Here is an 11,938-nt window from a genome sequence, read left to right on the forward strand (position 1 = left end):
TTTGTTTTTTGCCAAGGCTGATCCTATTGTAAGTATTCATAGTTTTCTCTGTTCTACTCAACTTGGTTGTTAGTGACTTCTGGCTCTTCAGACTTGCTGGTGCAAGTAAGAATTTTACATGGTATGTTTCTGTATCTTGTCAGTGTATGTATGGAAGTGTTAAGAGTATGCTGCAATTTACACAATGATAATTATTTTTTTGTGATTGTTTCAGGTCCTAAATTATTGGATTATGCTTACCATCCCAGTTTAGAGCATAAATGTAAGAAGGATATTCTAATTGGCAGAATAAAGAACTCTGAAGATAAATCATGGAAAAAAATACGTCCAAGACCAACGAAGACGCAGTATGTGGGACCATATTATATATGCAAAGGTATGCATGATATTTGTAGTATGATGTTAATGCCTGTGCTCAAAGTAATATAGTTTACCTAATTTACCGTTTTTACAGCGGTGTATAGAATGACTTTTTATTCTTGTTCATGGGAAGTAGGGAAGGAAGTTTACTTGGGTCATTCATATTTTCATAAAGGGAGTCAGAATTTGGCTGTTAATGTGATTATTTAGGAAATATGCACTGTACTTCTGTACTGTACTTCATCATAGGTAGTTTGCTTCTTACTGCAGCATTTTTCTGTATCTACTTATGTTTCATTTTACAGTCCTCATTTCCTTTCTCTTCCTACTAAGTATGCCTACAGTGCTGATTTGTACTGATTTGCCAGGTAGAGGCAAATGAATAATTCCCTTCCTATCTCTGATTCTCCCCAGAAAGTTTTTTGGTAGGCCTATGTGACCCTGTTTGGCCAGCCAGGAGGGGAGATGGAATGTAATGCTGGGAAGCGGGGCCTGCTCTCTGACTACTGCAGGTCTGTGAGCATGCACCTACCTTCTCATCAGGAGTTGCTGTATTCTGACACAGAGATCTTCTGGGCTGTAGGCATATGTAGCACAGTTTTTCACTTGCTTGTGCATTAAGGAAAGAACCACTCTGTGTTGTGTAGGCTTGGAATATACTGTTGCTTTGGTTATAAAGGATTTCTGGGCTCTGAAGGAAAAAAAACAACCACCACCAAAAAAAAAAAGACATTCTTGTTGGACTTTTGTAGTAACAACCTCTGCTTGTTATGTAAGCTGACTGGTATATTAATTAACAACTATATCTAATATGCTTAAGAAAAGAGAATAGATATTCTGGTTTCTCAGCACTGTTGGCTTAAAGTAGAAGAAGGATGGTTGATGGAGATGCACATCAGCCTTTTCTGAGGAGATTTAAATTTAAATCAAGTCATTCAGCTGACACATTCACAACAGATGCAGCAACAGATGTAGCTGCTTTATTAAAAGGTCTTAAATAGAGTTTGTAAAGGTTTTATTAAGATGGACTTTTTCAACAGAAACTGTATGAAAGCAATGTCAAGTTCAGTGTTACCATTTTAGATGTTGCTGCTGAAGAAGAGTGCCGATACCCAGGCCACTGCACGTTTGCATATTGCCAAGAGGAGATAGATGTATGGACACTGGAGCGCAAAGGAGCCTTTAGCAGAGAAGCTCTTTTTGGAGGAAATGGAAAGATCAATTTTACTGTATCTCGACTTCTTCAAGAGCATCATGGATTATTTATGTTCCTTTGTGAGGTGCTGCTTTATTCTAATGTTACAATAAAAATAGATAATAAAATTACCTATTATATTCTTTGGTTCATGACTAACCTGAAATACTGAACTTGCATATTTGATGATAACCTGACTAGCTTTAGAGTTAGAGACTAGTTTAAGTCTCTGTTAGGTTCCCTAAAGTGAGATACATTTTTGAATGTATAAAATATATATTCTATAATTACTTGTTTTTGTATTTCAGAAATGTTTTGATCACAAGCCCAGAATAATAAGCAAAAGGAATAAGGATAATTCATCTTCTTGTTCTCACCCTGCTATGCATGACTTTGAAGATAACAAGTATGTCTGTTTAAATTTCAAATCAAAATCAAATGTTTCAGGACATTTTTTAATATTGATTTTTCATTTCTTAACTGTTGATTAATTTTTTTTCCTTGTTAATAGACCATTGTGCTTTGACAGTATTGGTAAGACAAAGTTACGTACAAGGATTGTCCCATATAACTGAACTGAAAGGGGACTACATCTTTATCAATGCTTTCAGGAATAGTGGTATTGACCCTCTTGCTTGAACCTTATTGCCTTTAGTGTCACTTTGTTAATAGCTTATTTACCTGGTGAGCTGCATTGGTGCAATTACATATGTGGCATTAAATTAATATGGGATCCTAATGTCTTAAGCATGCTCTTTCTTCAGTGTGCTTTGCTTGTTTTGCTTTGGTTTGGACTAGTCAGTTAAGAACAGGTTTATCTTAAATATGGCATCTGAAATAGACCACATACTTTATTACAATTGGTAAAAAGTAGTGTACTGAAAGATCCTTTAATTATTGTTTGAGAGCTAAGAGAGGCTTATTAACATACTGTTAAATAAATTTCAGAGATTTAATAGACTTCAATTTTTATATGACAGATATCCCATTAGATAAAAATCTAACAGGAGCATTTTAATTGCTTTGTGCATATCCCACTTCCCTGTACTGAGGAAACACTGCAGATATAACAGCAAGGCTGTTATTGTGATGAAGTTAAATATGTCTTTGATGATGATCTGCAAAAGAATGAGTATGTTGTAATTAGTGGAGAATTTATACTTCAAAGTGAGACATGATATGGTTTGCCTCTTGAAGAGAAAGGTTGTATCTGATGATGCTTTGCAGAAGAAGGACTTTTAGATTTCCTAAGAATACTGATTTGTGATGTTTGTTTACTCAGCCTAGGAGTGATATTTAAATGCCACTTCCTTTTGGAGAACATGTTTTCTGATTTTTGAGAATAAACCTACAGTCAATCTGTAGTGGTTGCAGGATAAAGATTAGGGGCACTGCAGGAGAAGTCTGGAAGAATATGTAAAATGGTGCAAGTAATGATACAGTCTTTGAGGAGTAAATAGGGAAATACTGCAAATTCTTATACTGAAACTTACCACATCAAGAAGCAGTTTAAGAGAAAATTTCATCATAGTCAGCAAGATTGCCAAGATGACAGGCTTTCTTTAAACATTAAAAAAAAATCTTGAGTCTAATTCTGAAATCTCATTGAGCCTTTGGTAGTACAGGAATTATAGAATAAGTTCCATATCCTGAGTTATTTCGGCTTCATGAAATAGATAAGAATTTTCTCTTCCAGCTTTAATTGTGGCCTGATTAAATTCTTCCCTGGGTACCTGTTATCTCATTTGACTTTGAACAAGGTGCACATGTGTGTGCACGTGTGTGTGTGCACACGTATCCATATCTATGTTTGTACTGTGGAAGATGAAAGAAGAGCTCAAAGGTAGTTAGTGTTTATAGTATTTTCTATTTAATATTCTAGAACTAGTAGGCTGTATCCAAAATATGTTTACAAATTCAGTTTTGATGGAAAAATACTGTAATGATGTACTGTGCTAGTTAGTTTACCATTTTACATTGTTGACTGCTTTAGGCTGGTCATTGCATCGAAATGTAAATATTGAATTGGAAATATTTAACTTAAAACTAAATGAGACTTTTAGGGCTGTCAATGAGAACAATGTTATTTTGTGCTGGAATATAGAGCTCAGTCTGAAAGATGAGAATGGCTGTATAATATCCACACAACAGGATCCAGGATCAATAAGAGCATTGGAAAGTATATGCATCTTATTTGAAAATTCAGATTTATTAAAAACATGCAGATATCTAATAACTACTAACTTTGAGCATGATGAGTTTATTCTATACCTCATAATTTCTTCGGTGGTCAGCTTATAAACTGTATATGAACAGAAGGTATGGTTACTCTGTTGAGTAAAAAGCATTAAGAAAGTGTTTGAACAATCTCATGAGGAATGGTTACCTTGCATGTTTTTCCACACATGAACAAAGATATTTTAAGGAATCTTTAAAATATTAACTCCTTTGAAACAGGTGCCTTGTCCACATTTTGCGAGAAACTATGGTGAAATATTCCAAAATCCGCCCTTTTCAAGTTCGGTGTCAACTTGACCTGTGCAGACATGAGGTGCATTATGGCTGCTTACGAGAAGATAAATGCTTTTATGCTCACAGTCTGGTAGAGCTTAACGTCTGGATAATGCAAAATGAAACAGGTATAGCTGTGGTAACACACTCCCTTATTCTTCATTATAATCCTACTGTTTCTTCCTTGTCTCAACTCTTCTCTGAAACTGGTAGCTTGCGATCAATAGATTGACTTTTGATCTGGAATCTTTCATATAGTGTGCCCAATWAGCAGGCACCTAACTATGGTACCTACCAGGTACTGAGTAAAGCTACTAGCTGTTTAAAATTACTGAAGTTATAATAATAAAAAAACTATCAGAACAGCTCATTATGATGTGAAATTTTTCTTTAGAAGTAAGTCTTAAGCAGTTACAAAAATCATGTCTAACCAGATTTGTTTATTTTCAAACCTTCAAAGTTCAGAAGATCTGGATCCACTTATTTTTCATAGATCATTGAAATAAAACCTTGAAATAGTTTGTTTATACTTCTGGTTCCCTCAGTCTCCAGTGTATGAATCCATGTCCCTTCCATAGTTAAACCTTTCTTTTAGTTCACTGCTACTTTGATATTCCCACATAGTGATATCAGAACAGAAATTCATCTAGTCTGGTACCCTGTCTCTTAAGAGTGTATGTTTGGTCAACCTATGTATTTTCCTATGTCTGTTTACACAGGACTCTGTTTAGACTGCTTTTTCCTATTCTTGCTTGTTTTTTGTGGGTTTTCTTGGTTGGTTTCTTTGAGGATAGCTTTTTCTATTATTATAGCTGATGTTTTTTGAACAAATACTTCTCTGTACTTGTTGGCCTTCCCTGCTCATGTGTTCAAAACTAGCTATAATCTTTTTTTATGATTTTGAAGCAATTGGTGAATTATTAGTAGTAAATACTTTGTAGCAGCCATATCAGTTGCTCATTCCTCTTACCTTGCTCCGTATGAGAGCAGTATGAAGTAACCCTGTTGGATCACTGTGATACATGGAGGAAAAAAGAAATGTGGCAGTCTGAATGTGATACAGCATTTCTGGCATTTTTTTTTTTTCCTTTTTGCCTATGGTATGTTCTTACTCGTGTCTGAAGAAACAGTTTCATGTTGCTTCTACTTTCTGTCTAGATAGTTGAACAGGAATATTAAGATAGGACATTACATGGCCCTGACAGCTTTGAGTAAGAAAGTCAATTTGAGATATTACATCAACTGTTTCTTTGTTCTTTTCCTCTTCTGTTTCTCCAGGGCTGAGCCTTTAGAGGTATCTGTGTGAAAGGAAAACTGTTACTTTCTGTCCTTGTCTGCTCCCTCTACAAAGCCAAGGATAGCAAATACTTATGCTATAATTTCTGGTTTAAAGTAAGAGTGGGGTTCTGCAGCAAATTTGATTCACCACAGAAGTTTGTCTTTTTATTTATTTATTTTTTAATTTTAGGATATGTGTATGCTGCCCTCACACTTACTCAAACTCAGTTAAGACTCTTTCAGTGAGACATCTCTTCTGGATCTAAGGTGGGGGAAGTAAAGGAATGCCACCTCGGGAGAGAAACGTTTTATCCAGCCCTCAAATCCAAACACAGAGGACAATCTGTATTGTGTAGAATTACAGCAGTAAATGTTAGCATATGTGAGAGCACTGTATAGATCAAATAGGAGGCTTTGTCAAAGCAGTTGTTAAAACGAGTGGCTTTTCTGAAACAAGAACTAATTAACAAGACTTATTTGAGATCTTTGTAAAGAAGGTAGGGGCAATTTAGTTACTCATCATTGACTGGCATTTTGGATGCTGCAGATAGGTTTGTTTTTTGTTTTTTTTTTTTTTTTCCTATGGAAATTTATTTAGGCCAGAATTTATGTAGGCTTTCTGATGAGATCCTCGTTAGAGGACTTGTATGTTATCTTTAAATAAATATTCAAAGCAAGATTGCAGTTTAAGTTATTTGAGCCACCTGTACTTTAAAAACTATTTCATGTTTGCTTTTTAATGAGATGAAAGGTGGGTATAGTATTTCAGTTTTGGAGGCCCTCCTAAGGTTCTTAAGTTGTGTGTGTTTTATATAAATTTATTTGTGTGTATGTATGTGTGTTTAATGTGTGTTTTTATACACACATTATACACATTTATACATGTGTAATATGTAATAATATACAATGTGTGATATATAAAACATCTTGGAGCTTCACTAGCACTCCAGCATGGCTCAGATTTCAGAATAGTCATAATTGCTGAGGAACTCTTTCCCACTCCTTTGCAGGTATTTCACATGATACTATTGTTCAAGAATCAAAGAAATACTGGCAGAACATGGAAGCAAATGCACATGGATCACAGGTATTTTCATTTTGCCAAGCAACTAATTCTGTAGCTACTTCGGTGATAATTCTCTTTCTGTCTGTATATAATGCACCTTATTTTAGAAATTATTTACTTTTAATGACTTTTTTCAAATGATCTTTTTCACTTTAACCTTTCTATACATTAATCATAGGCTTACTCTGTTTGTGCCAAAATGCCCGTTTAGCTTCTAAACAATTCCTGTTTTCCTTTGCTTATTCTGATATATGTAGAATATAAAACCTAATTATTTCATAGTCACTGCCACAGGGCATTAGTTATGTTTTTAGTATATGACTTTTTCTGATACTTAATTTATACATCATGTTCATATTGCCACAGCTTCTGGGTAAATTTACCTAAATTAGAAATAAGTTAAATAAAAATGTGTTCTTTAAGAAATGTCTACTTTTTAAGATTACAAACTGAACTATTACTAGATGGCATGTATTGTAACATCTGCTTCCAGACATGTGTTGTGACTCTTATCTTAGGGGTAATTCATGATTACGTGTGGATTTCTTTGCAGACACAAAATACCTTTTGTTGTTGTTGTTGTTGTGTTGTTTTGGTTTGGTTTTTCTTGGCTTAAGATCCTTGGGAACCAAATGAAACATGGATCACTGAATTTGAAGATGAAGTTTGTTTGTGGCCAGTGCTGGAGAAATGGTCAAGTTAATGAGCCAGACAGAAACAAAAAATACTGCAGTGCAAAAGCAAGACACCCGTAAGTAAGACTGAAAAATTAAAATTTTGTCTTTATTCAGCCACTTAAATCCTCTTTTGGAAAATTTTCTGTTACTGCCAAGGAAAGAGTCATAAGAGGAATTCAAAAAGCTTACTGAAGCAGAACACAGTAAATCTTATTAACATTTTAATAACTGATCATAAGAAGCACTTCAGTGACAATTTAGATATTTTTAATTATCAATTATGGTAGAGTTTTGCATAAAATGTAGCTAAATCTCAAATAGATGGTGAATTCTTTGTGAAGATAACTTCCTGGGCTTCCCTGGTCCTGCTTCTGTTTACACAGTGTATCTTTTGTCAGAAGTATTTTCTTGTGTTGAATGCATCCATTTCTATCTAGGTGGACCAAAGATCGCCGTGTGGTGCTAGTGATGTCTAATGAGCGGAAAAAGTGGATGACCATTCGTCCTCTTCCCACAAAGAAACAAGTGCCTCTGCAGTTTGATGTATGTTTACCTAAACATACACATGTACACAAAAGTGGAGTTATCTGGAAAATACTAATAACTGGGCTGGTTTGACAAATTCTGCAAAAACTCCCATGGGAATTTATGGGAATATTCTAAGGCTGAGTTTCTGAAGAAGCTATTAGCAAAGGACTGAGTTCATGTTTTATTACTGAAGTCCTTTATTATCAGTGGAGCTTAATCACTTCAAGTGATTAACTTGTATACAATTTAGTTAAATTATTTACAGCAGACATTGCAGAAATAGTTTCAACGTATCTGTGGCCTGGTAATTAGATAAGAGGCAAAAAATATTTGTGGTACTTGCTTCCAACAGTTTAGCCATAAACTACAAGACTTTAGCCATAAACTACAAGACTTGAGGCTTGAGTTTTTTTTTTTTTTTTTTTTTTTAATAGGCGCTATTTTATATAATAAAAATGTCTGATGGGGAAGCACTAGGCAAGTAATTTTCTACCATCACCCATTTTACTTTATTCATAAAGAATATTTTTTAAATTCGTGTTCTAGTTGTGCAATCATATTGCTTCAGGCAAGAAATGTCAGTATGATGGAAACTGCTCATTTGCTCACAGTCCTGAGGAGAGAGAGATGTGGACCTATATGAAGGAGAATAGCAGTAAGTAGAAGAATAAACACATTAAAGGCATGCTGTGAATCTAACTGTTCTATTTTTTCTTCTTGCTTTTCAATACCTTTTTAATCAATTTTCTTTCACTGCATTCTGTAGCAAACCTTGAAAGGCAGGCACTTTTTTTTTGATCTGAATAAGGCCAGACTGGGTAATCCAAACTAGCACTAAATAAAAATAGCTTCATAACAATAAAATAGTTTGCATCGATTTGGGGGGAAGGTCTTTTAAGTAGTATGTGGAGGTATCCATCAAAATTGTTTGATATTTATACTTCTTGCTGCCATGTGTATACATTAAAATTCTCTTGTCAACATATGGGGGCTATTTGCAGAAAACCTCTCTCCCGTGTATTTACTGTAAATGACTGTTTACTGTCTGTTTTTGATTTGTTATCCCATCAGGGAGTTGCTGGGGAGAAGTAATGAAAAATCAGAAATAATAAATGCTGTAAATTATAGTGGCATGGCCTGCAAGAAAGCAGTCTGAATTTAACAAAAATTGTAGCACACTTAATATTTACACTAGTCCTTAGAAATTCAGATGTTAGTACATAGTGGCACAGATGTCATCTATACTTTGGGTATTCACAAACATATAATATCTTACTTTCCCCTAGATAGCCAGAAATGAGTCTTGTTAAGTAGCCAGGGATTCACATTGCCGTTAGCTATTGTCTCTATACTGTGCAACTCTCTACAGTATGGCCTGCCTTTTTATTCTGAAAATAATTGACGACTGAATTATACTTGCAAACTCAGTCATTTATCTAGTATTCTCAGACTCTTGCCTTAATTGCTAATTACTTATTTTAGCTTCTGCTCTCATTAGTTCAAGACTTGGAGCAGTTGTATGACATATGGCTAAAAAGTCAAAAACCAGAAAAAGGAGATGATACAGCCACTCAGGCAAACAAAGAAAATGGGAAGCAAATTCATATGCCAACTGACTATGCTGAAGTTACAGTAAGTAACATAAGTATAATTCTAAATTCTTTTCCTTATCAGTCAGTAACATACACTGATGTCCTTACTCTCTTGGTGCTCCCTTTTGATCATAGGTAGCTACACTACATGCAAGCTTTAATAACTGTTACTGTAATGCAGTTCTAAATCCTCTGAAACCACTGGAGCTTATAAACTTCAGCTGATTGTTTCAATAATATACTTGATTAGCTAAACAACAACTTACGGGCCAGCATAAAGAAAGCATGTAAAATGTATTAAGGAGCAGTTCTGTGCTTGTGCTATTAAATTCTCAATGTTTTGTTTTAAAACTCTATATAAAACAGGTGGATTTTCACTGCTGGATGTGTGGAAAGAACTGTAATAGTGAGAAACAATGGCAGGGTCACATTTCTTCTGAAAAGCATAAAGAGAAGGTTTTCCACACTGAGGATGATCAAAACTGCTGGCAGTATCGCTTTCCAACTGGATATTTTAGCATTTGTGATAGGTATGTAGTTTCATGTGATAGATATGTAGTTTTAAAGATGATAACAATGCTGTTATGCTGGGAAATGAGAGTTCATAATGTAAATAACTACTGCAATTATTATTTTTGTCACCTACTATGTCTTACTCTGCATGCCTCTTCTAACAAGAAATGAAGTAATTAATAGTATTTTAGCATGTACTATTTAGAACTCAAGGAGTAATAAGCTGCTTAATTGTGGAACCAAAATGAATAGGCTGTGTGATGTTAGTACAGGTTCCTGGGTTTACTGCAGCTGGGTGAAACATCTAAAAAAGGATGGTACTGTTATTAAAAGTTTACGAAGCATCTGCATGTTAATTATCTGTAGAATACAAGAACAGCACATAGTTGGACAGTGTTACTGGAGCTTTAAGGCAGATAGAAATTTTGTTTGATTTTTGAGTACCTTATAGATTTTGAGAGATTGTACAGCACATAAAGCAAGTTATTTTTTATTTGCAGTCTTTGCATGGAAGTTTATATGCCCTCTTTTTACTAAATTTTTAGTAAGGTTAAATGTACTAGGTGTTTTGAATATTAACAAATCTCAGATACGCAGTAGAAAGTGAATACAAACTGGTACACTTATCACTTAATACGAGAATTTGGGGATAAATTAGATGCATTACACTTGAAGAATTTAAAAACAAATTTAATGAAATATTTTTGTTAAGCCCAAATAACTAATTTCCTGTCTTTAGCTTAGTGAATTAAATTTTAAGGTATTAATTTAACTGATTAAAGCAAATAATTTGACCTGATAAAAGGTGTCAAGCATAAATGACTGTAAAATAGAAACATGAAGAACAGAAAGACAAGCGCCATCTTTTGTCCTTTGCCTATGCTTTTCTCTCAGAGCTGTTAAGTGTTATCAAAATGCTAAACAGAGTATGATATTACTTAAAAAGTAAGTATTATTCCAGTTACCTTTCTGTGTCTTTAATAATATTTCGGTGATTTGAAAAATATGACCAGTAGGAAATACGTAGATGGAACTGTTGTCAGGATAATTCTGTAAGAACACTATCTGAAATCTGTTTTAACAGATATATGGCTGGTACTTGTACTGAAGGAAACAACTGTAAATTTGCCCATGGAAATGCCGAGCTCCATGAGTGGGAAGAGCGAAGACAGGTTTTAAGAATGAAACTCAGCAAAGCAAGAAAAGACCACTTGATTGCTCCCAGTGATAATGACTTTGGAAAATATAGTTTTTTGTTTAAAGATTTAAACTAATACTGAGAAGGCACATACATGTTACCAGCTGGAAGCATAAACCAGAAAAATTGATAATAATCAAAAGCATGTGACAGAAAAGCTGCAGGTTTTCTGCTTTTATTGGCATATATTGTTCCTCCTGGACAGAAAAATATAGTAGATTTAGGGGGACTGAGCAGACCTGTCTGTGCTCTCATGAAACGGAATGGTGATTAAAAAGAATCTTAAGTATTACATGCTTATTCACCTTCTGTTGGGCAGAAAGTTAGGAAATAGAAGGGGGGAAGAGAGGTTATAATGTCTAGGAAGCCCCCCTAGTATCAGTCATTCAGCTGAAAAACTTTAAGGTATTAAGATATTAAAAACAGAGTGTCTTGGGCTAAGAAGAAAATGATGGATGAAAATTCTTCAGATGTTTTAATGGAGAGGATTTGTTTAAAACAAAGTTTGCTACTTTATCTATATGTAGGTTGCTAAAAAGGATTTTCTTATTAAAGATTTTAAGCAAAATAACCATTTAACTGCAATATATGTTGAATGGGTATTTTTTTTCTCTATTTGTATGTTTCAATATAATTTACTGAAAAAGGATCTTGGGAGAAAAAAAACGTAATTTTTGAAAATCACGTAGTTAAAATTCTGTTTCTTGGTCTTTGCTGTTTAAATGATGATTTTGAAAGATTACACTTGTATGTCAGTATTGTGTATCGTATGGACTAACGTTGCCTGTAATAAAGAGAACTTTACATAAAGCTGWTTTCTGCATGTAGCCTCCCAGGACTGAGATCTTGTAGGAAGCCACCGCGAGCCACCGTGATCTGCCTCTTCGGAAAAGCTCGAGCACCTCCAGCGCAGCACCTCAGCTCCTGGGGCGGATGCGTCCTCTGTCCCTCGCTCCTTGGAGTGATCGCGGCGCTGAAGGGAGCGAGGGGAACGGCCGCTGCCTGGCGGGGAGCGCGCGC

General features: G+C 34.9%; 1 protein-coding gene across 4 annotated transcripts in view; it reads left to right on the forward strand.

Annotated features, from left to right (window-relative positions):
* The window catches only part of ZC3H7A (zinc finger CCCH-type containing 7A), a 28,971-nt gene extending 17,243 nt beyond the window's left edge, over positions 1–11,728 (forward strand). For 3 of the 4 annotated variants that reach the window (XM_085303063.1, XM_085303053.1, XM_085303034.1), the window contains 11 exons: positions 215–376; positions 1,444–1,640; positions 1,864–1,961; positions 4,013–4,194; positions 6,355–6,431; positions 7,028–7,161; positions 7,525–7,630; positions 8,162–8,270; positions 9,114–9,247; positions 9,574–9,737; positions 10,805–11,728. In XM_085303063.1, the coding sequence (XP_085159189.1) occupies positions 215–376; positions 1,444–1,640; positions 1,864–1,961; positions 4,013–4,194; positions 6,355–6,431; positions 7,028–7,161; positions 7,525–7,630; positions 8,162–8,270; positions 9,114–9,247; positions 9,574–9,737; positions 10,805–10,994 (1,553 nt within the window). In that variant the 3' untranslated portion in view covers positions 10,995–11,728. Of the gene's footprint in view, positions 1–214; positions 377–1,443; positions 1,641–1,863; positions 1,962–4,012; positions 4,195–6,354; positions 6,432–7,027; positions 7,162–7,524; positions 7,631–8,161; positions 8,271–9,097; positions 9,248–9,573; positions 9,738–10,804 lie in introns of those variants that run through there. The other variant, XM_085303044.1, reaches the window with a different exon arrangement.
* The last annotated feature ends 210 nt before the right edge of the window (positions 11,729–11,938 follow it).

This window comes from Rhea americana, unplaced genomic scaffold (genome assembly GCF_003343005.1).
Source record: "Rhea americana isolate MKP2758 unplaced genomic scaffold, rheAme1 scaffold_10, whole genome shotgun sequence".
Lineage (NCBI taxonomy): Eukaryota > Metazoa > Chordata > Aves > Rheiformes > Rheidae > Rhea > Rhea americana.